This window comes from Blennius ocellaris (genome assembly GCF_963422515.1).
Source record: "Blennius ocellaris genome assembly, chromosome: 11".
NCBI lineage: Eukaryota > Metazoa > Chordata > Actinopteri > Blenniiformes > Blenniidae > Blennius > Blennius ocellaris.
In genome coordinates this window covers 4,855,282-4,881,515 of record NC_137660.1, presented here as the reverse complement: position 1 = coordinate 4,881,515, position 26,234 = coordinate 4,855,282, and the positions used below count along the sequence as shown (strand labels likewise).

At 44.8% G+C, this 26,234-nt stretch overlaps 1 protein-coding gene across 1 annotated transcript; it reads right to left on the bottom strand.

Annotated features, from left to right (window-relative positions):
• Positions 1-692: 692 nt before the first annotated feature.
• tes (testis derived transcript (3 LIM domains)) lies at positions 693-19,237 on the bottom strand. The gene is made up of 7 exons (XM_080505164.1): positions 19,091-19,237; positions 10,060-10,145; positions 7,841-8,273; positions 6,386-6,811; positions 3,460-3,675; positions 2,551-2,709; positions 693-1,627 (listed from the first exon to the last, which is right to left on the bottom strand). The coding sequence occupies exons 1-7, from the start codon at positions 19,115-19,117 to the stop codon at positions 1,436-1,438; spliced, it is 1,539 nt and encodes a 512-aa protein (XP_080361290.1). The 5' UTR covers positions 19,118-19,237; the 3' UTR covers positions 693-1,435.
• Positions 19,238-26,234: the final 6,997 nt, after the last annotated feature.

Genomic DNA, 26,234 nt, shown 5'->3' with positions numbered 1-26,234 from the left:
TGGTCTCTGGATCAGGGGAAGATCTGACCCTCGTGGTGGGTCAGCAGAGGAGTTGAGGAGTGAAGGCTCTGGTTGCAGGCCTCTGGTGTTAGCTGGATGCTAACGCTGAGTGAGTTGCCTCCAGCAACCTCCTCCTCCATTGAAGAACAGAAGCAAAAGTCTATTGTGAGTGGAGCTGCTCGGACCAGCTCCTCCCTGGTGTTCACTGGCGAAGACTCGGGGCAAGACTCTCTTGAGGAGTCTCTTCCAAAGGCTTTTGGTGAAAGTTGGAGGATTCGAAGGTGTGAAATCCTGAGATGCATGGGGGGGGGGAGTGTCATTTGAGCAGAAAGTAGGGGAGGATTTGCACGGGTCTGCCGTGGCAAAAGGTCCCCCCACTGGGTGTGATGGTCAATCACATTCCTGGGTCCGAATTCATGTCATGACTGTGTATCACGACAAATGAAAATTGTCTTTCCCGAGAAATGAACAAAGTTTCTGTGGTCTTGTGCGATCCCAACACTAATTCAACTAATTTAATCCTGCTTTTGTTAGAAGAGATGACTTTGGAAACTTAAGGTTTCTCAGCTAAAGTGAAAACGTCATGGAGCCACAACAGAATAGCTCTAATGCTTCTACCAAATTGAAAGGTGTGCACGTGTGTGTTTGTTTTAGATTTGTTGGTAATAAAACTAAAGCAACTAAGGCAAAAAGGCATTTAAAGTGCAGTTTATTGCATGAAAAGAAAAACAGACACAGTAGTTTTGTGTGTGCAGCAGTAAAGTCACAGAAATCACCAGTACAGTGCTGCTCAGATTCAAAGTGGTAAATAATGACAGTAAACACTTGTTTCAGTAGCATTCTCATCCTCATCATCTCCAGGCACAGCTGGCAAATCTGATGAAGCTGGTGTCAAATCACAAACATGCATGTTGGAATAAAGGCACCTGGAAGGTAAGCTAAAATAAATGAGCATTCAGAGTGTGAGGCTTAAAAACACCACCAAAATCCCAGATCCAATCAGATTTTAACACATTAGTGACTCGGCTTTACAGTGTTTGTTTACGTTTGGGACCGTCAGTGACACAAGGAGGAACCACAGTCAGTCAGAATGACTTTTACCATCTGCTTAAACTGTAAATCCACCTTTTGAATTTTTATGGGTAAATGAGGCTAAAGACTCCAGTTAGCCTAAACTTGAAAGGACATGCCCCATCTCCCTTCCTTTTAAAAGAAAGCAGGAAATACTGTCGAGTGAAACCCATATTTGAACAAGAAACATTACAAAAAGCCACTTTGGTGCAGCAGAACAGTGCAAGCCAAGCTTCTTGGAGAGGACTGCAGGGTTGTGTTAATGTTAATGTAGATCAGGTACTTCTTTTCACAGGGTCACTGAGCAGCAGCCGATTTTAGCTCTGCTCTCGGTGTTTCTCTGTCTTAAACTGGAATGAAGGAATCAAGTCATGGTTTTCTTTTTGCACTCCACAGAGCAGAAGAGGGAGCTCTGCACGGCCATGAAGCGCTGGCCCATCAGACACTTGGAGCAGCCGACGCACTTGAAGCACTGCGGCTCGGCGTGCCAGTGGTGATTGCCGTGAGAGACCCTCTGAGCGTCCGGCTCCACCGCAGCCTGGCAAGATGAGCATTTCTGAAACACAAACACATTCAGGTGGAGCGGTTGTCTTCAGTCTGGCTGCTTTCTTCAGGTTTACATTCAAAGAAATGTATGGATTTTTATATAAACCAGAAGCTTCGAAGGGATTGAGTGGGATCAGTCACGTAAACACAAGCTGGGTGCTCCACATTCTTGGCTATGAGTGCCTCAGTTCATCTACAATCTCTTTCTTCCATCAGGCTGCTCTGTGTGTGATCCTGTTGCACTGTGATGACCTTTGACCTGCAGAGATGAGCAGGATGTTGCAGTCTGACATCAGAGAGAATCTGATGATATTCAACATGTCACAACCTTTTATCCTTTTAAAAAAACCAAAGTACATTTTGATCCACTACATCTACATGAAGGGGTGTAAGTAACTTTGTGGGATTTAAAAAAAAAAACCAGACAGAAATATTGCTTTGTAGTCTTTGTGTTTGGTTTCCTCTTTGATATACTGCTGTTGTGTAATCGAGAAATTCTACACTTGATGTGTAAGACTCAGACACATATTTACTGATGTTCAGTACAGGGCTGATTATAGAAATCCTTCTTCCCTCCCTCCGAGTCCACATCCAGTCACAATGTCAGCCTGGGGATGAAAGAAATCCAGATTTCTCTGTCCTCTGTGACACTTCTAGAACACCTGCTTTCACATCGAACCGCTCTAGACCAAACCAGAGGTAGAACCTCTGCAGAAACAGACCCGGGTGTAGGCTTTCTGCAGAAGCAAGCTCAGCGGAGTGGAGAATTCAGCTGTTTCTCTGTTGGGAGGATTTGAAAATGGGCTGTCTGGGAACATTGTCACTGTCTTTTCACAGAAAACACCAAGAGTCTGAGCAAGTTTGTTAACGTTCCTCCATCATACAGATGATGAGAATGTTCAGGTAAATCTCGTCAGTGGAGACGGCCCTCACCACAGCATAGTTCTTCATGTAGCAGGGCTGGCAGACAGGCTTGTCGTTCTCCATGACGTACGTCTCTCCGGCCAGGATGCAGTCGCAGTCGAAGCAGCAGAAGTGCTTGAGGTGCCAGTTCTGGCCTTCAGCCTGTGTGTACTCATTACTGAAGATCAGCTGTGGAAATACAAACCACACTGAGTGACTTGAAGCTCCTGCAGACTGGGACTCAGAACTGTGATCGCATGAAAGCTTCCGACGGGATTTCTGCAACCATTGTGACCGAAGAATGAACGTTTCACATGCAATGGTACTTCTGATGAGCAGAAAATTAAAATTAAAATTGACTTTATGTTGAGATTGTAATAATTGTCAGTACCAACTGTTTGATCTTGCAAACATGTGAACAATTTCATCCCATACATTGTGACCACAACAAAGAAAAAACTTTGAAGTGTAAATTTAAAGGTTATTATAGCAACATTTTACCAGTCAGGTCCACTCAGGATGAAACTGGACTGTATGTGGCCCCTGGAGTAACATTTTATTTTTGTATATATCTTTGTATTAGTTCAGTTATGTGCTTTTAAATCTGTACGTATCTTCCATAACATATTCTGTTTGATCCGTTCAATATCAATTGGTCTACAATTTCTCCTCATGACTCGTCCCTCCGAAGATAGAAAACCTGTCTTCAGGGGACACTTGCCCTTGGAGGTTAGAGATGTTACTGTATATAGCCGTTTTTCATCCGTCGCATTATTAAAAAGTACATTGATTTCAGTGATTCTGTATTTAACATGTAAACGAACTAATTGTTCTCCTTACCTTGTCGTGTAAACAAGGCCTTATTGTGGTCGGAACAGTGTCCCAACAAAGACACACACACACACACACACACGCAAAACCTCTCTGAACCCATCTCACCTCATCGCAGCCACCACATCGAGGCTTCTCGCTGTCTCCGTAGTGACGTCCGCAGTACATCTTGCCCTTCTTGAAGAAGTAGATCATGTCCACCAGCAGCTCGTTGCAGGTGCAGCACACAAAGCAGGCCGGGTGCCACAGCTTGTCGTATCCGGCTCGCTCGGCATACACGGCCGGCTCGCCCTGGCGCATGGGGTTCAGACAGTGATGGCATGCCTGGCAGGGAGATAAGTATGCGTTCACGGAAATGAGCCCCACACTTCTCTGGCTTGATTGCATCATCAACATGCACTTCTTTATCAGGTTAATACGTGGAATCCAATGCAAATCTATTGCTTTATTCGCTTTATTTATTTGGAGATTTGCTGAATTCGCACAGCCCTCGTGAGGATATTTTAACACTCGAAAATCAGTGTAAACAAACTTGTTTTCTATTCCCACATGAGGAAACATGTTGAAAAACTGTATTCACCATCTCTACCTAATAAAGTCTGTCAGCTGATATTCTCACTGGTTTCCTCTATAAGGCTAGCTACATGCACTTGACCACCACCACGCAGCTCCATCAGTCATTTGAACCTTCGTGTCGAAACATGACTTACCAACAGCTCTGTGCTTATTTTTAAAAACTTTAATTCATTTTGTGCATACAGTGCTTTTCCTAAGCTTTCTAAAGATTAGCTGCAACATTCATGTGATCTGATTGGAAGGAAAAGATGCTTCACCAGAGCAAACTGTAGCAGCAGCATCTATCTCACTGCTCATTCAGATATGATTTGATGATTGTTGCCGACGTTCAAACGCTAGAAGGCAGAAACGGGAAGACATGTATTGAATGAGGACAAATCTCAGTGACTGCTGCACTGGGCTATGTTGAAAGCACAGATAAGGATGCAGAGAGAAGGGGGCATTTAACAAACAAGTAGATTTTTTGGGGGGGAAGAAAAAAGGTAAGCTACAAAAAAACTAAAAGGTGGATGTCCCCGCCATGAATAACAGAGCAGGAACAGATGAAGTCTAAAGAATTAACTAACAGCACATGGTGAGGACGGAAAAAAAAACTCAGCCGTGAGTCATTCTGAAGCAAACTGTCTTCCTGCAGGCAGACTGCAACCTCCCTGCTGGTCTGATGGCTCCACCTAGTGGAAGATATCACTGCTGATATACCGTCGGTCTCAGGATTCGCCCCATCTGCCTCAAAATTCATCTTAATGACACACTCTGGCAGCAGAAGGCCGAGGCTTTGCTCAGGGGCCTACAGTGGCAACGTGTTTAGGAGTTGAACCTATGAAGCTCTGCTCACAGGCTTCTCCAACCTCTCTTCAAGAAAACCATTTGTATTGACAGTGATGCTGCTGATCTCTCGCTGCATTTAAATGGTCATGTTTTTGTCAGATGAAATTCTTTCCGCATCAGATTTGCCCGTTTAGATGAACACTGAATTTAAATTAAAAAAATCTGAATATTGTGCCGTTTATAAGGACCGAGATGTGACCCGATTAATGTCAGTGGATCGATCCCCTAATGCTTTTCACTGTGACATTTGGTGTTTGTGACATGTGCACAGAATAACATAACCGGCTTTACCCGGAAGTCCACCAGGTAATGAAACAAGAACCACATCAAAGAAAAACTCTCCTGGTGCAAAGGAGAACCAAGAAGGGACGAGGAGGGACACTTTTGTGCGTGATGTGGCACGGATTACTCTGCTAGGTGAAGTGACGTCACAGACAAGCTCACAAAGCTCCGACAATAGAAGATAACCCAGTGAACGGTTTACTGATCGATGATCATATCAAAACCCAGACGACACCACCTCCTCCAATCCCAGTGAACTTTCAATGTGATGGTGCAAATATGTTCAGATTTAAGTGTTTATATGGTGCAAATTTAATAGAGTCTGAATTTAACGTGATTTATTTTGGTCCATGTAACCACAGCAAATGTAACCGTTCTGGCATGTTTCTTTTATAAAACTGAGAAGAGATTGAACCACACTTACAAAGTTTTGCAGAGAAAGTCCAGGGACTCCAATGGCTCCAGCAGCTCCTCCAGCTGGACCCCAACCAGATGGTCCCACCCTGGGAAAACCTGGAATTCCTGCTCCAACTCCCCCAGCACCTCCTGCTTCATCTCCCTCTGCCCAAGCACCTCCTGCTCCAGCAGCTCCAGCACCTCCTGGTCCAACTCCACCTGCTCCAGCACCTCCTGCTCCAACTCCCCCTGCATAAACACCTCCTGCACCAACTCCCCTTGCTCCAGCACTTCCTGGTCCAACTCCCCCTGCCCAAGCACCTCCTGCTCCAGGACCTCCTGCTCCAGCTCCTCCTGGTCCAACTCCCCCTGCGTAAACATCTTCTGCACCAACTCCCCTTGCTCCAGCACCTCCTGGTCCAACTCCCCCTGCCCAAGCACCTCCTGGTCCAACTCCCCCTGCCCTAACACCTCCTGCTCCAGCACCTCCTGGTCCAACTCCCCCGGCTCCAGCACCCCCTGCGTAAACATCTTCTGCACCAACTCCCCTTGCTCCAGCACCTCCTGGTCCAACTCCCCCTGCCCAAGCACCTCCTGGTCCAACTCCCCCTGCCCAAGCACCTCCTGGTCCAACTCCCCCTGCCCTAACACCTCCTGCTCCAGCTCCTCCTGGTCCAACTCCCCCGGCTCCAGCACCCCCTGCGTAAACATCTTCTGCACCAACTCCCCTTGCTCCAGCACCTCCTGGTCCAACTCCCCCTGCCCAAGCACCTCCTGCTCCAGCACCTCCTGGTCCAACTCCCCCTGCCCAAGCCCCCCCTGCTCCAGCACCTCCTGGTCCAACTCCCCCTGCCCAAGCACCTCCTGCTCCAGGACCTCCTGCTCCAACTCCACTTGCCCAAGCACCTCCTGATCCAACTCCCCCTGCTCCTGCACCCCTGACACCAGCAACTCCTGCTCCAGGACCCCCTACACCAGGACCTCCTGCCCAAGGACCCCCTCCTGCTGCGGGACCAGCCCCGGCACCAGGCCCTGCGGCCCCCGGCCCCTCTTCAAGCCCTGCTGTGTAACCTCCAGCCCCACCTGCTCCTCCTGCCACGGCTGCCCCTCCAACCCCTCCTATAGTCTGCCTGCCTGCCAAAACCAAGGCCACGTCTTCAGGCAGCATGACATCTCCCACTCCCAGGGCCTCGTCCTTGTACTTGCGAACGAACTGCTTCATTTTCTTGACTTCGTTGGGGCTCAACTCGTGGCACTTGGACGGGTCCTGGTCGTGCTCCGGCAGCTGGTGGGCCATCTGCTGGCGTCGGTAAGCAGCTCCCTCCGTGCCGGCCACGGGGCGCCTCTCTGGGGGGAGCAGCTCGATGTAAAGAGCCGCCTCGAAACCAGAAGAGCACATCAGACACAGTGTGAGCGCAGAGGGGAAGCAGAGAGACAGTGAAGGACAGAGACTGACAGGGAGGAAGGGACAGATAGAGTACTAGACTAAACACAGCAGCACATGATGGAGGTGGCAGGAGCTGCTGCGCGTTTAGAGAGCAAAAGACAGAACCTTAAATGTATCTATTTATTAAAAAAAAAAACAAAAAAGCATTTAGGTCCTGTCTTTAAGACCTTTGTGTGATCAGTGATGTTTATGCAGTACCCCAATATGTGACACTACAACTGCTCTACCATGACTCTACAGCCTGTCTTTGTAAAATAACCAGGATTAAATCCAAATAAAGAAATGTCAGAGGGAAATAGAGAATTGTACCCATTTACCAACAACCTGCTGCTTTACATGGATCCCGGCTGATGTGCACAGACACTACAGAGGAGCTGTAATGAACATCTAAAACTGATAAAACCACTGGAAATGACAAAAAAAAGTTAAATTGCCTAAATGGATGAAGAAGGCTAAAAAGGATGAAACAGTTAATTTGACCAAAATGTCTCAAAACAGCTGAAACCACTGGAAAAAGTCAAAGTTTGAGACAGAAAATGTCCACCGTTGTAAATGGTAGTCCTCAAACAGTTTTATGTACTATACACTATATACCATATACTAAACTGTATATACATTTTATGAGCCGTTTCTTTTATTTTGAAAGTTATACTAGTTTGGGTCTCGATACATTTAGTAAATGAGACTACTCTGCCCCTGATTGGAAACACTGCAAAGACTTGTCATTTGCATGATGTGACAGGATCAATGATTATAGCTCATAAGAGCTGTAATTGTGAGGACTGCACTGCTTGAAAGTCATATTCATTGTTTCTCTCTGGTGAACCGTCTGTAACTTTATGCATTAGAAGTGTTTCTAATTCAAATGTGACGATTTGACTCCACAGGGTAGAATACACTCGGTCGTCTTGATTTTTAAGCTGTAAAAAAAACTCTTTCCTCACGGGTTCGGGCTCTTACCAGCTTCCTCTCCACTGGGGGGACCCACTCTAAGGTGACGGACTTCATGGGAACGTCTTTGTGAACTGGTTCCGTGTCGGCTGAAGCGAGGCCCATTGCCAGCGCCACTTTGTCGGCCTTCACCGGAGCGCCGGCCCCGGTGGAGGCCCAGCCCCCAGAGGCCCCGGCTGGCTGCCTGGAGCCTGCGGGGGCGACAGCAGGCGAGACGCTGGAGGCAGTGGCGGGCAGGACGCTGCTCGCCCTGGAGGAAACACTAGGCAGACTGATGGTCACCATCTTGGCCTGGTACGTGGGGATGCCGTCCGACTTCAGCTTGGCAATGAGGCCAGTGTACTTGGTGTCTTGGAAAAGTTTGCCCACTTTCTTGTTGTCCTCAGAGTCCATCAACACATCGTGCTCCATCAGCCCACATTTACAGTTCCGACAGATTTTTCTGCACAGAAAAGAAAACTTTAAAAACTCACTAAAAACACTGTAAAAATGTAATGAAGATGTTAAATCTCTCGTACGGAGGAATCAATGGGGAGTACTTACAGCCCACAGCGAGAAGACCCTGAATGTGATATTTTTGTGCTTTGCGATTAGTTTTAACAGATAATAGTGTTCTTTCTCTTTTTAAAAGTAACGTTAACCAAGTTCAACTTTTTTCTTTCATTTTGTTTTAATAATGTGTGTCAACAGTTTTTCAGTTCGTTGACTTTTGTGGTTTTTAGTCATGTTTCTTGATGCAAGTTTTCCAGACTCTCTCCTATTGTCTCTAGATTTGATTAAATGTTGAAACAATGAAGTGAAATATGTCAACAGCAGTCATACTCTGGGCTCAGGTACTCCAGATTCCTTTTAGAATTTCAAACCCATAAATGTGAGATAATTAGGCAGACTCTCACGGACAAACTCTTGGCAGGAAGAGTTCTGGCTGCCCCAAAGCCACAACCCAATCAGAGGACAAGTTTCTGAGAGTGAACAGTTTACAGGACGGAACACAGGACAACAGCTTCAAGCACAGCTAAATAGCTGTCATAGTAAGAAAGTCTCTGCTTCAACTGCGATGACAAGACTCGAGAGAATTGAGTTTGAGAGAATTTAAAACTCCAGTGCTTCATAAACACCTAATGACAATAAAGCCCACACTTCATTTTTTGTCCAGTGGCTTCAGATGCATCTAATCATACAGATGGTTGACCCACGGCCTACCATACAGATGGTTAAAACATAGTCTACCGTACAGATAGTTGACCCACGGTCTACCATACAGATGGTTAAACTGCAGTCTACCATACAGATAGTTGACCCACGGCCTACCATACAGATGGTTAAAACATAGTCTACCGTACAGATGGTTAAACTACAGTCTACCATACAGATAGTTGACCCACGGTCTACCATACAGATGGTTAAACTACAGTCTACCACACAGATAGTTGACCCACGGTCTACCATACAGATGGTTAAAACATAGTCTACCGTACAGATGGTTAAACTACAGTCTACCATACAGATGGTTGACCCACGGTCTACCATACAGATGGTTAAACTACAGTCTACCACACAGATAGTTGACCCACGGTCTACCATACAGATGGTTAAAACATAGTCTACCATACAGATAGTTGACCCACGGTCTACCATACAGATGGTTAAAACATAGTCTACCATACAGATGGTTAAAACATAGTCTACCGTACAGATAGTTGACCCACGGCCTACCATACAGATGGTTAAAACATAGTCTACCGTACAGATGGTTAAACTACAGTCTACCATACAGATAGTTGACCCACGGTCTACCATACAGATGGTTAAACTACAGTCTACCACACAGATAGTTGACCCACGGTCTACCATACAGATGGTTAAAACATAGTCTACCATACAGATGGTTAAAACATAGTCTACCATACAGATGGTTAAAACATAGTCTACCGTACAGATAGTTGACCCACGGTCTACCATACAGATGGTTAAACCATGGTTGACTTGTCTCCATGTCCCCACAGTCTTTCTTTCACAAAGAGGGATGTGAGAAAAGTCTGAGAGCTACCGGAGCTGACATGACCTGACATGTCAGTAACAAACTGAAATCGAATCAAACCTTGTTTGCCAATTTAAAGAGCATCACATTTATGTATTTGAGGTGTATACAAGTAAAATCCAATCCCTCTCCTCACAGTTTTGCTCCGTAGAAGTTTAACGAAGTGAGAGCGTGAGTGTGTCCAAACCTCCAGAAGTGCAGCTCGAAGCCTTCACACTTGTCTTTGCACTTTAAACAGGAAGCTCCTGCACCAAACTCATGTCCAAGGGTCATCTGGAAAATCATATGAAGCAGACCGTTAGAAAGATTGAGGATTCATTACATGCTTCATCTAACAATGGCTTGAAAGCATGCGTGCACATGCATGTGTGTGTATATGTATATACACAGTGAGGATTTCTCCTTCTGGGGAAACTTCGACGTACACTGGAGAAACTTGGAGCTGTGTAATTTGCAGAGGCGGGGCAGTGTACATATTATGACTAGACTGGAAAAAGAAACACAAAAGCTACTTTTCTTTTTCTCCTGGAATTTGACATCCCTACATTATGGAGTCAAAAAGTGTTCACTGCAAAAAGTCAAATCTAGGATATAAGAATCTAAAATATCATTTCTTAAATTAAGTGGAAAAATTACTTATTTTTGACTAATACGTCATTTATGCTTAAAACCAAATTTTCCGCTAAGATTATTATTCTAGTTTTAAGATGATTATTACTTTATTTTCTTTTTAGCTAGAATGGTCTTGGCGTTGAGTATTAAAAAACTAGTTTGGCTTAAAACAAGCATTTTTCTCATTTTAAGATGACTGACCAGCAACTAGCATTTCATAAGCCCAAACTATTTATTTTAAGATTTGCAAATAATAACACATGGAAATAATACTTGTTTTGAGTCCAAAAATGCTATTTTCAAGACGCTGGGTCATATGGGGCTAGAATTCTTTTCTTATTTTTGAAAATCTTGTCATGTAAAATTTTCTTGTTCTGTTGGCAGATCATTTTGCTTATTTTAAGTATTCATTTTCTTGTTATAGTATATTTTTTTCAGATGAACAGAACAGCACATGAAGACAAATGCACACTGGAAAGTGAAACACGAACACAGGTGGACAAGTTTCTTCTTGAATGTAAAATATTATGTATTATTAGTTACTGGCATTTAAAAGTAGTTAGTTACATTATAAGATTGCAGTCTCTGAATTGTAATATATTACACTACTTTTGTATTACATTCACAACAATAATCGCAGAAATATATCAAGCATAGGCACAGGCATTCTAAATTGCTGAAATGTAGTTTATTGCAGATGGCGTTAAGATCGACCCATGATAGACTGTACATAAAGAGAAGTGCCATCAATGGTAGGTTTATTCATTAAACCCCTAAACTTCACACACAAGCATGCACACTGAGTATTGTACTAATTAAGGTCCTTAGAGAATTTCTTTGCGCAGGGTAAAAGAGACAGACTTTGGGGGGATGGTGCGTGGACAAAGGAATATTTGATATGTTTCAAACATTAGTGGGAATTTTTGAAAAGATTGATCAATTGCTGGCGATCACAAATAATGGCGGCTTTAAAAATATGTTTGAGACATCAACTCTGCAGTGTTCTGGGTTAAAGTCATGGCAGAAAACCTGAGGTCACCACAACAGCACTGACAACCATGCCGCCTTTTCCATCGTCGTCTGTGTGAAGGGCTTTCTGCAGTGACAACAACAAAAACAAAACAAGAAGGCCGTTGCTGGGCTAATCCCCCGCCGGAGGGCTTTATATTTTCTCACAAAGCCAGCTCTAAGGCAGCACACTTGGTACACTAGAAGGTGTTCCATGGGTCCTAGTAGATCATTATGTAGAACCTGAAAGGTCTTCTTCATAAGCTATGTCAAAATACGTCTCCAGAGCCCAAAAGGTGTTTTTATGCACTTAGTGACCCTGTGACCTGATATGCAAATTAGGTCATGGTCACCATGGTGCCCCTTCTCCCCAGGTGGAGTGTCCATGTGTGAAGTTTGGTGACTGTGGGCCCAGGAACTGCTGAGAAATGAGGAGAAATGTTTATATGAAAATACATGTATTGTGCAACCATGACGAGCAAACTTCAGACCCTACCAATCTTCAAGGTCAAGGTCAGGTCACTTGGTGTACTGGAGGTTATCCCTGGAGTGTGTAGCATGTGTGTATAAAATTTCAGAGCCCTAGCTCAAAAACCTAGGCCTCCAGAGCCCAAAATGTGTTTTTAAGCACTTCGTGACCCAGTGACCTACTTAATATGCAAATTAGGTCAAGGTCACCATAGTATCCCGTCCCCCTCTGAGATGTATCCACATGTGAAGTTTGGTCACTGTGGGCCCAGGGGTTGCCGAGGTATAGGTAGAAACGTTCGAACGGACGGACGAACGGACGTACGGACGTACGGACGTACGGACGTACGGAGACTGTTTCAAGATCCCCCTTCGGGGCCTATCAGCCACGGCGGTGGCTGATTAGCACACTTCAGGTGTCACGTCTCCCATCACCCTTCGATGAGACCGTCTCATTTCAGAGAAACAAGCTTACGACTCCCACCGATTTAGTGTAATGGTAGGGATGGGTCTGATCCGATCCAGTATCTGTATCAGGTCCAGATTCCAAAGTAATTCACAAATCGGAAATTTACGATCCAACCTGCGGAGATTTCTGATCCATGAAGCCTCGTCTGCTTTACTGTTGCTGAAGTGACTCCACAGCGTTTCCCTGCCCGCTGCTCTGCTCGCTGGCTGCAAACTGTGGAATGGATTTCCTGAACGGAGGCCGGTCTCAATGAGACATGGAGTAATGAGTTGGGAAATCCATTCCACAGTTTGCAGCCAGCCAGCAGGCTAGCATAGTAGCACTCTGCTATCTTACTTGTCATGACAACATGTCGCTGTTTGGACGTGTTATATATTCAAAACACCACAAAGCGTCGACGTCGACTCTGCTGCCAGACGTCACCGTTTTAAAACTCTAGATCGCCGAGGAGAAGGGCGCTGACTGCGGCGTCAAAACAATGAACAGCATTTCCTCCGCTGTAGCAGGAGATTCACAGCTCTGTGAAGCTGCGGAAACACTGCAGTTGGTGCTGCGTTGCTAAAGAATTTCTCCAGGGATTAATAAAGTGATTCTGAGGTTTTAAAGATAGAACTAGTTTATTATGAGATGATGACGTCACTCAGACCCCCACATTGTCCATGGTGAACAAAAATAGTTTGTACTGCTTCCTTTTCTTACCTTCTACTAACCTCAAGTTGTCTTTTGAGAGAAAACATGCAAACATTGCTACATTTCATACTTTACTAGGGCTGAAATGATTCCTCGAGTTATTCCAGTCCATTTATTGCAAAATTTCAAAATTCTCTGACTCGATGCTTCGTTTTAAGCCACTTCGGCTTTTCATGACATCATGTCGGCGCAAAGAGCGACATGCAAAATGGAGCAGACCGACGCATACGAACAACAGGGAAAGCAAAGAAAATTAAGTAAACTGTCCAAAGTGTGGGACTGGGGCTGCAACAACGAATCGATTAAATTTGATTATTAAAAGTGCTGGCAACGAATTTAATTATCAATTTGTTGTGTCACGCAATGTATGCGTCACTCGGCTGGCGTTCTATCTCTCTGTAACGTCAAAGTTGTGGCGTGGCACTCGAGCTAACCAGCTAGCCGCCGGCGCTCGCTCCGATGTGGGAAGACATCACTGTGGCTTGCTCCGGCGGCTAGCCACTAGGGATAGGTATTGTTAGGATTTTTATGAATCCAATTCCGGTTCTGCTTATAGAGTCCGGTTCCTAACGATTCCTTACTTTGATTCCAAAATAGGTCAATTGTTTATTTCACAAAAGTACCTTCATTCCCTTACGTTTGAAGAAACTGGGAAACAAAAATTAAATCCTGTGTGAAGAGCGTTAGTGCTAAAATACTAAAGTACATTGTATTCACAGCAAAACAACAAATAAACATCAATAATTGAAGGGCATTCAGTATATAACAGCTGCTTACAATCAGTAGATATCCCTGAGAAATAAAGTGAAATAAAAATTATAGGTACTAAGGCTGTTCGATTATGGGAAAAAATCATAATCACAATTATTTTGGGCGAGATTGAAATCACGATTATGTCTTTGAATTTGGAACAGCATTTATTGAACATGTTTAAAAATAAGACTTTCCTGTTACAGATATAAAAATATCTTGCATTGTAGTAAAAAACAAACTGTTGCACTGCACTCAATCTTTTGAAAATGACAGCTAGATATACTTCAATAAATAAGTCCAACAACTTCGATAAATTGGTACAAAATAAAATTGAGCCGGAGGCGACGTGTTCAGCAAGGAACTCCAAACTTTATTTTCCATTCCAACACACTCAGAAACACATTTCCTCTCTCTCTTTTTCCTCTCATCTCCAACAGAGCTTCACACCTAGTGGAACAACAAAACTAATTCTGCTCGAAAACCCCGCCTCTCTACAAAATAAAGTTCCCGACCGCCCCACGGTAACTGGGTGAATTGTGATCTTAACTAATCACCACAGTGGGGAACTTTATTTTGTAGAGAGGCGGGGTTTACGGCCGGAAGTATTTTGGTGTTACACTGCCCTGCGCTCTCATGTTGGAGAGAGAGAAAAGAAAGGAGTTACTCATAAGTGCGGTTTGGAGAATAAAATTTGGAGTTCTTTGCTAAACACGCCGCCTCTGACTCCCCGTTCATCGGCTCTACAACATAATCGTTTTTCTTCGATTATATGAATTTTGAGATCGTCTGGAGCAGTAATCATAATCGCGATTAGAATTCGATTAATTGAGCAGCCCTAATGGGTACCCATAAAAAAAATTTTATGGGTAAAAAAATTTTATGGGTGAAAATTTTTTTTTATGGGTACCCGGTACCCGCCGTTTTTGATTCAGTTCCTACTTGGAACCGAATTTCGGTACCCAACCCGACTAGCCACTAACCGGCTAGCCCCCGGAGCACGCTCAGATGCAGGGAGACAAAACAAAACAACTAGTGCAAAGCGGAGGACGTAAACAAGCACAGAGGATTCATCTGCCATCCCGGCTGAGATTACTGTTAAAACATCACACATCTGTGGAGCTATGAAGTGTAAATTTAAAGGTTATTATATAAATATTTTCCCAGTCTGGTCACTCAGGATGAAATTGGACTGTATGTGGTCCCTGAAGTACTTTAAATCTTATTTAATAATTCTCTTGTATACATCTTATATACATGTGTATATATGCATTTATACGGTATACATCTTTGTATTGGTTCAGTTATGGGCTTTTAAATAATCATAACATATTTGATGTTTGGTTCATTCAATTATCAGTTGGTCCTTCAATTTGAAATGGTTTTTTGTTGTTGTTGTTTGTTCTTTTTAAAATCGATTCATCCAAAAAAATAATTGAACAATTAATCAATTATTAAAATAATCATTAATTGCAGCCCTATACTTTACTGTTGAGAGGAGTTCATTACAGCCTCATATAAAATCGACAATAATGATACTAAAGCAAACAGACCTGGTATCAGAATAGTATTGGCAGCGATCCAAATTCAGGTATCGGGATCAAAGTGGAAAAACGTGGATCGATGCTTCCCTAGTTAAGGGTAGTTGTACTTTTGATGCACTTTATAGTTGTCTTAGTTGATTATCTCCAGTTGATGGCATGTTTAACCTTTTCCATAACAACCAGAGATTGTGGGGCTCGTTATACTGACGACTCTGGAGGATTGAATCTTGAACATCTTGTCACATTAACAACGGGCTGCTTCAGCTCAGTCTATTCTCTAACACCTGAACGTCATACACTTATGCATTTTGCGTATTCCAACTACAGATGCCCGTGAGGCATAAAAATCAATACCTTGCAGGGCTGAGACTCTGTTACCCATGTTGTGATGTTGGCACAATGTTACAAAAGACACACTGTTCATAAAGCTGCATACACAGTAGATTCACGCCATTATATTTAGAAAATACCAGTTTTTATGCTGGTTGCATTATTGGTTGGTGAAAAAAAATGCAGTTTCAATGTGAAAATGAAAAGGCATTTCTGTTCATATATTTCAAATAGTTCTTTGATCCATATTCGCTTCCAGATGAAAGGAACTCGCAGAACATTGATGTGTCTGTGTGCATCTTCAGAGCACAGTTGAACCTGAGACTGTGACTGAGCTGCATGAGAATTTTTTTTCTTTTCTTTTACTTTCATTGTCACAACATGTTACCGTGCAGATCACATACGCAGAGCACAATTGGGGCACGCAGTCAGTATCATGAGTCAGTGTGCCGCTTCCTCTTGTCTGACCATCTGCTCTCAGACCACAATAATCAGAAGCATGTTTAACTTGCAGTATAGTCTTCTGGCTGAAACTCTGTCTCTTTAGATTTAAATTTTGCCTTTATTTCTTTTTGAAATGTCACAGGATATGTTTCTGCCCAAGAAAATCAAGGTTTGAATTGGGAAGAGGACGTCGTTGGTTTGGACATACCAGGAAGGAAAGCTGCATGTGAGAGACTGCGACGGCAAAAGATACGATTGAAACTACTTTGATGGAGATGCCGTCTTGAGGTAGGGGTGGGCAAACTATGGCCCGAGAGCCACATCTGGCCTACTCCAATGTTCTTGTGATCAATCTACCAAACTCATCCCTGAGGCCTCCACACTCCGCCACACTGGGCAGAAGGTAAACAAAGACAAGGGGGGGGGGGGGGGGGCAGAGCTAAGCAAAAGCTAAGATCACACCAGTCTCCTTCCTGAGCATTTCCATCACTAACATGCAGCCTGTGGTGAAAACAGTAGACAAGATACAGTTCCATAGAACTCACAGCAAGACACTTTGGTCTCAAACCTGTTATTTGTCATATTTACTGATAAACTGACATTTACACGGTACAATAAAAGCTGACTTTGCTGGTCCCCCGACCTGCAATAAACTAAAAGGACCAGAGTATGTACAGATAAAACTAAATAATATATACCTGTAGCTAAAGTTGCTGCTTGTTATCATGAAGTCTATGGTGATAGAACAAAGCTGTATTCATCATATTATGAAAATATCCTTCCACAACCATTATGTTTATTGTGTATTCTACAGTAGTGGCTGGTAATATATTTCTCAGGTGGGGGCTCTTCACTATTACCCCCCATGAAACATTTAAATGGCTATTGAACAGAGAGACTTATTAAGATTGTTTTAACATACTTGTAAACAAATTGAAGCAGAAGCTTCATTAGTCCCTGTCAGAAAATGAAGTGAAAACAAAAAGGTATATCAGATTTATTTTCAAACACCACATCAATTCCTTTCTCGAAAAAAAAATCTCAAAAAAATCTCTATGGGGAAGAAAGTTCAACCCGTCCTGCAACTAATGAGCCCAATTTCTTCTTTCAGATGGTAAATAAGAAGAGAAGTGACAGATTTAATCATCAGAGACTCACTGCTTGTCTTCATCTCAACATCTCGTAAAAACCTGTGAGAACAAATCAGAACTGACTTGAAGCCAATCACTGAACAGTCCTGGCCAGAGGCCATTTAAAAAGCCTCAAGTCTCAACAAGAATTTTGAGTCATGTGTGCTGACTGTAAGCAATGATGGCGGTGACCACTAACAAGTATGTCAGCGCTCGTAAGCTGCCACGACACTGCACTGGCGGGCTTTCAATTCTGGAGAAGTACGACCGCACTGCGGCTAATGTCCTCCCGCCTCCCACCGACAGTGGCGCTGTGATTGTGCTTCGGAACAAAATGACGGCGACCACCAGGAAGTGGCCACATTGGACTCCCCACTGGCGGCCTCTCACACACAAAGTGCGGCGAATACAGTTCAGGGCCCATTGTTACTTTGCTGGCATAACATTATTTTGATAGTATTGCATTCTACTCCATTTCATGATAATTTCATATTTGTCTGAATTTAGCGTAATAGCTGGTCAGGGGTGGTCATTCAAAGGGCTCTTATTTTGAATTACCACATTAGCTTGGTCTCATGCTTGGTGTGTGACATCCTGGGGTGCTCTACTATCAGTCTGCCTTGGAATGATTCCATGATAATAGGGGAATTCCTTTTAATATCAGTCTGGAATTAGAGCAATTCAAGCCCAGAAAAGCTGAGGGCTCTTATTTCCATAAACCATATCCCGATCTGGCCTATTATCAATCTGAAGTTAAATGAGTTATGGTTTATATCTAATCTAACCTAATCTAATCTCTCAGTCTGAATTATGCCATGATCTGCTATTCTGTTAGGCCTTTAATTTGAATAAAGTGATGAGAGTGGGTTTATGTCTATAGTATTATAATAACATTAATACTTCCCTGACTGAAAATGTGTTGTTGTTTTTTTGCTTCTGTGGGCAATAAGTTTTATTATTTCATTTTTAATAGTTTGCATCAATGATACGTTCTTTTATTGTATTTGTTGTTATGTGTAGTAACTGTAGTATTAATTTACGTTGTATTAATTAACTGAATGAAGGCGAGATCTCGCTCATTAAAACATCACTTTTATTTTGAAATACATTTGAGTATGCTTTTAGGGTAATATATAGTGTGTAGGCGCACCGCTAAACATACTTGGGGCTGACTTGACGTTCTTTTCCGTAGTGAGGGCTGGCTTGACACCAGTAAATAAACCCAGTCTAAATAAACCCAGTCTTCAGCCCAGTCTAAGTAAACCCAGTCTTCAGCCCAGTCTAAATAAACCCAGTCTTCAAGTTTTGTTTTGTTTTTTCAGTCCTTTCAGCTGAGCAGAATTAGAACGTTCTTATTTCTTTAAGGAATAAACCTTTCTTTCCTTTCTTAATTCTTGAAGAATTGTTGTGTTCCTCAGTTTCAATCGTGTGGATCCGCCCGGTTCAGATCGAACTGTGAGTAATTCAAACGGAGCGTTTCTTCTGGTTTTCTCAGAGTAAATCTTCAGAGGAAGTAAACTCAGTCTATAACATTCTCTCAGCTTTTTGTCATTGACATATACTTTTCAGAGCAGCTGAGGTTCTGTCGGGGTTTTGTACACTGTTTAATTCACTTTCATTTAACGAGAGAGAGTAGGAGTGAAGCTCCTCTGAGATGAAGCGTCCCACCGAGGAGAATCCTCCACCTGCAGGGGTCGGGCGTACCTTTCCGGGACACCTCCGGGGAGCGGTACGGACTGTCCGCGGCGGGCAGCGGGCCGGCGGACACCTTACCTTTTTCACCTCCTTCTCTATCTCCATGTTGGTGTCTGCTGAAGCTTCTGTTTCCACACGCGAACCCAGATAAACCCCGCTCCTTTCACTGGCTCCGCTCCGGCTGTCTGGGCGGGCCGTCAAGGTGAGACAATTCAACAACCTTCCGCTTCCACTGTCCACAATAAAAGCCTCAGAGCTTGTCAAAGTGTGTGGGGCGGGGCTTCCGGCGGGGGCTGCAGGAGGATGTCTTTTTTCTTTAACTGAGAGATCATTGTCATAATAATAATTGTATCATTGTAATAACTTTAAAATAATAGTTGGTGTCGGAGGTTTCCATTAACCTCCAGATAAAGGGTTGAATTTTCTTTCTTTCTTCATGAGAATCCCAGAAAACATGAAAACATTGACATTCATGCTGCTTGTTTAGATTTTTTTTAATGTGTTGAAATAATGGGCGTCTTTGGCAAACAGGTTAGTGGATTTATTCACGTTTAATCACAAAACTTCTAAAACGTGGTAACTTCTTAAACGTGGTAACTGACAAACTGCATCTTTTTGTCTTTGTTTAAATGTTGTGATGTTTATTGTGAAATGTGCTTAAACCCGCTTTCTCGCCAGTTTCACGGTGATTCTCTGAGCTTGACGTGGCTTCTCACCCTGGAGGTCCCCTTCACTTTTTATTGAGTGTCAGGACAAGGGGGCTAACGTTCTGATTGATATGCGTCTCAACCAATAAGAGTGCAGAACACGCCTCACACGCCCAATAGGAGTCCAGCAGTGAGGAGGAAGGGCGAGGCCTCGTCATAAACAAAAAGGAGCTGACACGTTCAGCCTGCACATTCTAGAGATTCATGTTTTTCACACAGAAATTAAAAAAGTCGTTTTTTTTAATGTCATGATGTGGATCGTGTAGATTGGGTATACTTTGATATTTAAATTACATTTAATGATATTTAAAGATAGTATGAGTTTGGTGCATGGAAATCCAGTACATATGCAATGACCTATTTGTAATCTGTAATCTGTCTGTGACCCAGAGACTCAAACAGCTGCAGCAGCTCACTCACAGGAAGTGATGTTGGTGAGCAGCTTCCTCCGTCTTCATGAAGGAAACGGCTGTCACACCCTGACAGGACATGAAACTTCTCTCTGGCCGGAGTTTGTCCACTCCCCATCAGCTGGTTCCAACACTGTATGTAAAGTGTGTCTTTTGAGGGAGCAGGCCTCATCGTCAGTCCACAGAAGTGTGAAAGGCCCGATATTCCACAGAAAGGATGTGACAACGACGATGATGATCCTTTATCGGGCGTAGTTTTTTAATCTCTTATTAAACATTTTATTTATTTTTTGTTCCGGGGTGAGTGCGGCTGGAGTACAGGGGGCACGCTTGCTCGGCTGTGGCGCTCCCAGGGGGGGCTGGGTAGTGGTTCTCCCTCCCTATTCACAGTTGGATTGGTGGAGGATGAGATCCCGTAGTGGTCTGGTGGGGGCCTGGCTGGCAGCCTGGGGAGTGGGGGGCACCCCCCTCCAAACCAAATAAATGTATGTGCATGTGTATGTGTATATATCTATATGTGTGTCTGTGTGTGTATGCGTATGCTTTGGTATGGGTGTGTGTGTGGGTTGGGATTAGGGGATGGGGCGGTGGCGGGGGGGCATTGGGGCTCCTGGGGGTTTGAGGGTGGCTGTCCTCTGGCTGGGCCTTTGCTCTTCCTGGTCTGGGGGGGCCGCTGGTCTGGGACCCTCTCTGTCCCGCTGAGGTTGGGGGGGGGGGGGGGGGGGGGGGTGGTGGGGGAAGATGGCCCCTGGGGGTGCGGCGGGCTCCGCTGCCGGGCGCGGGGGGGCTCCCTGCCCACGTGGCCTGGGGGCGCTGCACTCGCCAGTCCCGGCTTAGCGCCTCGGGTTGGGGCCCGGGGCTCTGTGCCCTATATCCTTCTCTTGTGGGCCCCTCTGGCCTGGGGGGGGGTCCTCTCTGCACGCTCCGTCTGGTGCCTTCCGGGTTGAGGCGTGGCTCTCCGGGGGGGTTTGTCGGGGCCTCCCCGGGTCCGGTGGGCTGCTGGGTGCCGGAGTGGCGGCGTCCAGCCCGGGTGGCCTCGGGCCCCGGGGGGGTACTGCGGGCCCCCCCACGACAGTTCCATTCACATCCAGAGGACAAACCACACGCACGCACACACACACACACACACACACACACACACACACACACACACACACACACACACACACACACACACACACACACACACACACACACACACACTTTCACTCCTCATTGACGAGATTTGCTGCTGATGTTTCTTATTTTCTGCTATTGTTCTGTCAATTATCAAAATCATGTTGTTGTTTTTTGTGTTGTTGTGTTTTTTTGTTTTGGGGTTTTGGGGTTTTTTTTGTCTTTTCTTTCTTCTTTTTTTTTTGTTCTTTGTTTTTTATACTTTTGTTTTTGCTTTTGTAATTATTGTTGTGATTATTTTGGTTTTTTCTCTGTTGTTGCTCAGGCTGGTTTTATCTCATGGCAGTTGGAAAATATTTGGATCACTGTGATATTACTGTATTTATATAAAAAAAATAATAATGTAGCACTAACAAGGGTATTGTATGTATCTCCCCACCAAGTCTTTCTCTGTCTTCCCTATCCTCTCCTCTCCTCTATCCTTTTATAGATTTTATACCTTTTATTTTTCCCATTTGTGTGAGACTGTAGGTCCTTTTCTACCGGACATTCTTTTCTTCAGGACTCTTAATTGTTGTTTCATGCTTTTCTGTCGTTTTGAATCTTATGAGTCTTTTTGTGTCTTTTGTGTAGTTCAGTCCACTCAAGATCTTGCATTTCCCTTCAGCAATTTTTCATTATTTACAGTAATTCTGAGTAACACTGTGCTTGTTTGTGAACTCCTAAAGTAATTGAGTAATTACTTAAAAGTAAATAAATTGTCAAAAATAATTTATCACTGAAAAATCATTAATTTCAATATATTTGTTATTTATCAAATAATAATGGAATTGGGGCACCACTAGCTAAACTGGAAATAGCGAATACCAAAATATCAGTCTTGTTTGTAAAAGGGTTATTTAAGATAGTTAATATTCCTGTGCAAAAACCCCTGTGGTCCTCAAAGTGAAAAGCTGGAGGGACTGGGTGTTGGTTCAGTGGGATGCAATCAGTTCCCACAACATTGGGCAAGTGTCTTTTGCCACGCCCCCCTGGCTGTGTGTCAACCCCCCCCCCCCCCCCCCCCCCCCCCCATGGCTGCGGGGGAATTTGCTGCTGTCTGTCCCCCTGAGAGGACACCTCCAAGTCTGTACTCACCTGTGGTGGGCGGTCCACCTGACTGGACCACCTCAGGACTGTAGGGACCTGGAGGAGGCTGTCCACCTGACTGGACAACTTCAAGAATGCGCATATCTGAGGTAATTTGTCCATCTGACTGGACATTTTCCAGACTGCGGAGATGTGTGTAACCCAATAGGTTCCGTATAAGGAGCCTGATCGTCCCTGGCCTGGATCTCCTGTCGCAGGCGGGAGTTCTCCAGCTTCAGCTGGGCATGGTTAATCCTCAGCTGCGAACTGTACAGTTGCAGCTGGGAGAGCTGCTCTTGAGCTTCTAGAGCTTGCAGCTCGGCCTTGCGCTGGTAGAGCAGTGCAATGTGGCCTAACACATCCGGCATGGTGAGCTCTACCTGACCAACCGGGTTCCTAACATAGCTTAACAGTTGCCTGATCTCTGCTTCACAGGTCTCTGAGCTGTAACTGTTGAGGTTTCTTCTCTCCTGTGTGGAGAGGCATAGGAGACCAGCGACCACAGTCTGCAGGGCTGGGTCATTTGGCTCCCAAGGAGTCTCTGCTCCGAGCACGCTGTGTCTGGCTACTCATGGTAGGAGTCAGACGAAAGCTGTGTTTTGAAAAGTGCCAATATGGTTACACCTGTGGCTTCACAAGGGGCACCATTATGTTGAGATTTATGGTTGGTTATTAGCATTAAAATTACTATAAGTAATAGATTACTGAAAGTAATAAATCACTGGAAGTAATTTATGAAACATTTTAATTATTAATGGAAGTAATTAAACTTACTAAATTACTAAACCAGGGGTGGGCAATCCTGGTCCTCGAGGGCTGCAGTCCTGCATGTTTTAGATGTTTCCTGCTCAAACACACCTGTTGTCATGATGAGGCTCTGCAGAAAGCTTGACAAGGAGCCGCTAATTGCTGTCAGCTGTATTGATGTGAGGAGACATCTAAAATGTGCAGGGCTGCGGCCCACGAGGACCAGGATTGCCCACCCCTGGTTTAAACAGTGTGTTCTGCTCGCCAGCAGGCTGAACCTTGGTTTGGTTCTTGTGGTCCACTTTATCCCCGTTTCCACCGCACACAAGTGCCGGGACGGAGCGGAGCGGTACGGAATAGAGACCCCGACCGAAATTTTGGGTCGCGTTTCCACTGCAGAGAGGAGCTTTAAAAGTGGGTGGGGCTTATGAGATCCGCAGAAATGTGACATTACAGCAGAAAAGAAAGTCGTCAGATCTAGATCTTGTGAATCCTCTGTTGTTGTTTACATCCTCCACTTTGCACTGTTATTTTTTGCAGCGGAAAAAAAAAAACGGTTACTTTTTGCAGCGGTTATTTTTTGCAGTGGAGAGCTGCAGCGCAACTTCCGTGTTTGTTGTGAAAGAGCGAACGCTCCGGCCACTTGCCGGCGACTTGGGGCGACGTGCCCCGCACTCGAGCGCTCGGGTGCGTGGTAAGTGGCACGAGCGTTCCCCCCGGTTGGCTGAGGCACAGACACGGGAGTCTGGAGCTTTCTGCTCAAACGCAGGAGGCTCTCCACTCCGGCGCTGATCGCGGTCTGGCAGCTCAGCATCGGAACACGGAGGCGCCGAGCTCCGAGCTCCTTTTGATCGCTTCCGCGGTCCGTCCCCGCGATATAGCGCCACTGATGCTGAGCTGCCGGACCGCAATCAGCGCCGGAGTGGAGTGCCTCCTGCATTTGAGCCGAAAGCTCTAGACTCCCATGTCCCGGACGCGCATCCGCGCCACGGCGAGCGCTATGCTGCAAACAGAAAGCTCCAACGCGATGCAAAGTCCCTCCCCCCAGTCTCCCCCTGCCTCAAGTCCGCTCTTTCACCACAAACACTAAAGTTGAGCAGCAAAGAAAAGAAAAGGAAAATAAAAACAACCAGAGCACAGCTGACCACACTGACAGCAGAGGCTTCATCCAGCCAGCACATTAAAATATTGAGGGCGTATAGTAAATCACTGACCAATCAGCAGACAGCTCCTCAACCTCAGACCCGTTCCATGGTCCTGGTACCCCAACGGAAGGGGAGCGGAAAAGCGGTCGCCTTTGGAGCGGTCTGGAGCGGTTTAGACCGCATTCCTGTCGTGACATGCGAACCGGAGCGGTTTAGACCCGTCTAGGCCGGCACTTTTTGTGCGGTGGAAACGGGGCTATAGTGCTCTCTTGATCTTCCCGGTGCTGCAGAGACGTGCTCCCTGCTTGGAGTTTGAGAAGCGGGGGGCAGTTGTTTGCAAGGCAGTTTGACCAAGTTTGCATTTCAGACAGGTCGGGTTTGACCAATGATAGGGCTTTTCCCACTTGGGGCTTGCGGCCCTCAGGTTGCTGTCCTTCCCCCATGCTGTTTTATTACCTTCCCATTGTTCTTGCAGCCTGTTCTCTCAGGGGAAAACTGCTTGAAGGAGAGCATGGATTCCGGGCCCAATATCTGTATATTGGCAAAACTCCCAACACAACTCACTGCACGCACTTCCTGCTCCTGCCTGTCAGACTTTTCCTCAGCGGAGCGCGCCCCGCTGGAAGAACTGTATTTCAGCAGGTGGCACAGTCCAATGGGTGTAGGAGTGTATATATTTTAAAGGTAATAATGATTTTCTGTTTGATATGTACTTTATTGATATATTTTTTCTGTGATGTTAATTTGGGGTGGGTTAAACCCCCCTTGGACTTTTATTTCAGCCCAGCTCGTCCTGATTGGCTCAATTCAGGGTGGGGCTGGGTCTATTTAAAGGGGCCCACTGTCACTGTCAAAGAGGTCTGAGAGACTGAGGTAATGAGTCTGTGTCTGCCAACTTACTGTGAGGCTGAAAGTAAATGCAATTGTGAACTTCTGAAGAGGAGCTCCTCCAGGGATTCCCTCAGCCACTGGCCTGCCAACATTCTGGCTTAGGGCTCCTCTGCCTCTGTTAAAGGTGGAGGTGCTGGGCCACCACCCGTTTTACATCTGCCTTCTTTCTGTTGGCTGAGTAAAGTCTGCGTTAGTTTAGCCTTAGTTATTTGACAGCACATGATATGGGTGAGAAGACATTTATGTGTTTGAAAACAGCATTATGTTGGAATAAAACACCTCACAGTCAAATGGCCACTTGATATTTACTGTACAATGTCACACATGATCGAAATTACCTTAAGAAATGTATTGATTAACAATTAAATTAGCAGCGGTCTCACCCGATTGGACAATGTTTTTATATTTCACTGTCAGCTGCTGCCAAGAGGCTTCTCCCCCGAGGAATTGCACCTAAAAGAAATAAATTAATAAGCTACCATCAATAATGCAATAATGTTGCGATGACAAAGACGTTTATTTACGCATTCACTTGAGCAGCAATCTTCTTCCACGCCGCCTCCCTCTCTTTAGCAGCTACAATTTTTAAATATGTTCAATATTCGCCATATGATGGGATCAATACTTCCTGCTCCACTGGCGTAAAAAAACTCAGCCCTCCGCGTCTCAGTTGTCATGGTGAGTCGTTGAATCGGGGCTCCATTGATGTGGTCTTGTTAGAGTCGTGGTGCACGCGCTTAACTCCAGGTGAAACTACTCTGAGTTCATCAAACTGATCAAAATCCGGCGTCGTGAAACCGAAAACTCCGCGTTTTCTGTCTCAGTGTAACTCAACTCAGAGCTCGGTGTTAAGCTCATGACTTGTTAAACCTGCTTCGTGAAACGGACCTCTGGTCTCTTAAGAAGAGGCAGCACCACTGCAGCTTTAAAAAGCACAGGAACAACACCAGACGATAGGCTGCAGTTAATAAAAGTGAGGATGAGATTTGTCAAAATATGCAACCACATTTTGACAGGTGCTCCCTTTTAGCATATTTTACAGTGTTTTGATATTTTTGCCAGCTCTCCTTTAAGGTTT

Bases quoted from the DNA above. Each gene is read 5' to 3' on its own strand.
- tes (XM_080505164.1), bottom strand. From the start codon at position 19,117: ATGGAGATAGAGAAGGAGGTGAAAAAG. The intron at 10,146-19,090 runs GTAAGGTGTCCG...ATGATTTTCCAG, and splicing joins TAGAGAAGGAGGTGAAAAAG to ATGACCCTTGGACATGAGTT. The intron at 1,628-2,550 runs GTGAGGGCCGTC...TTTGTGTTTCAG, and splicing joins ACATGAAGAACTATGCTGTG to AAATGCTCATCTTGCCAGGC.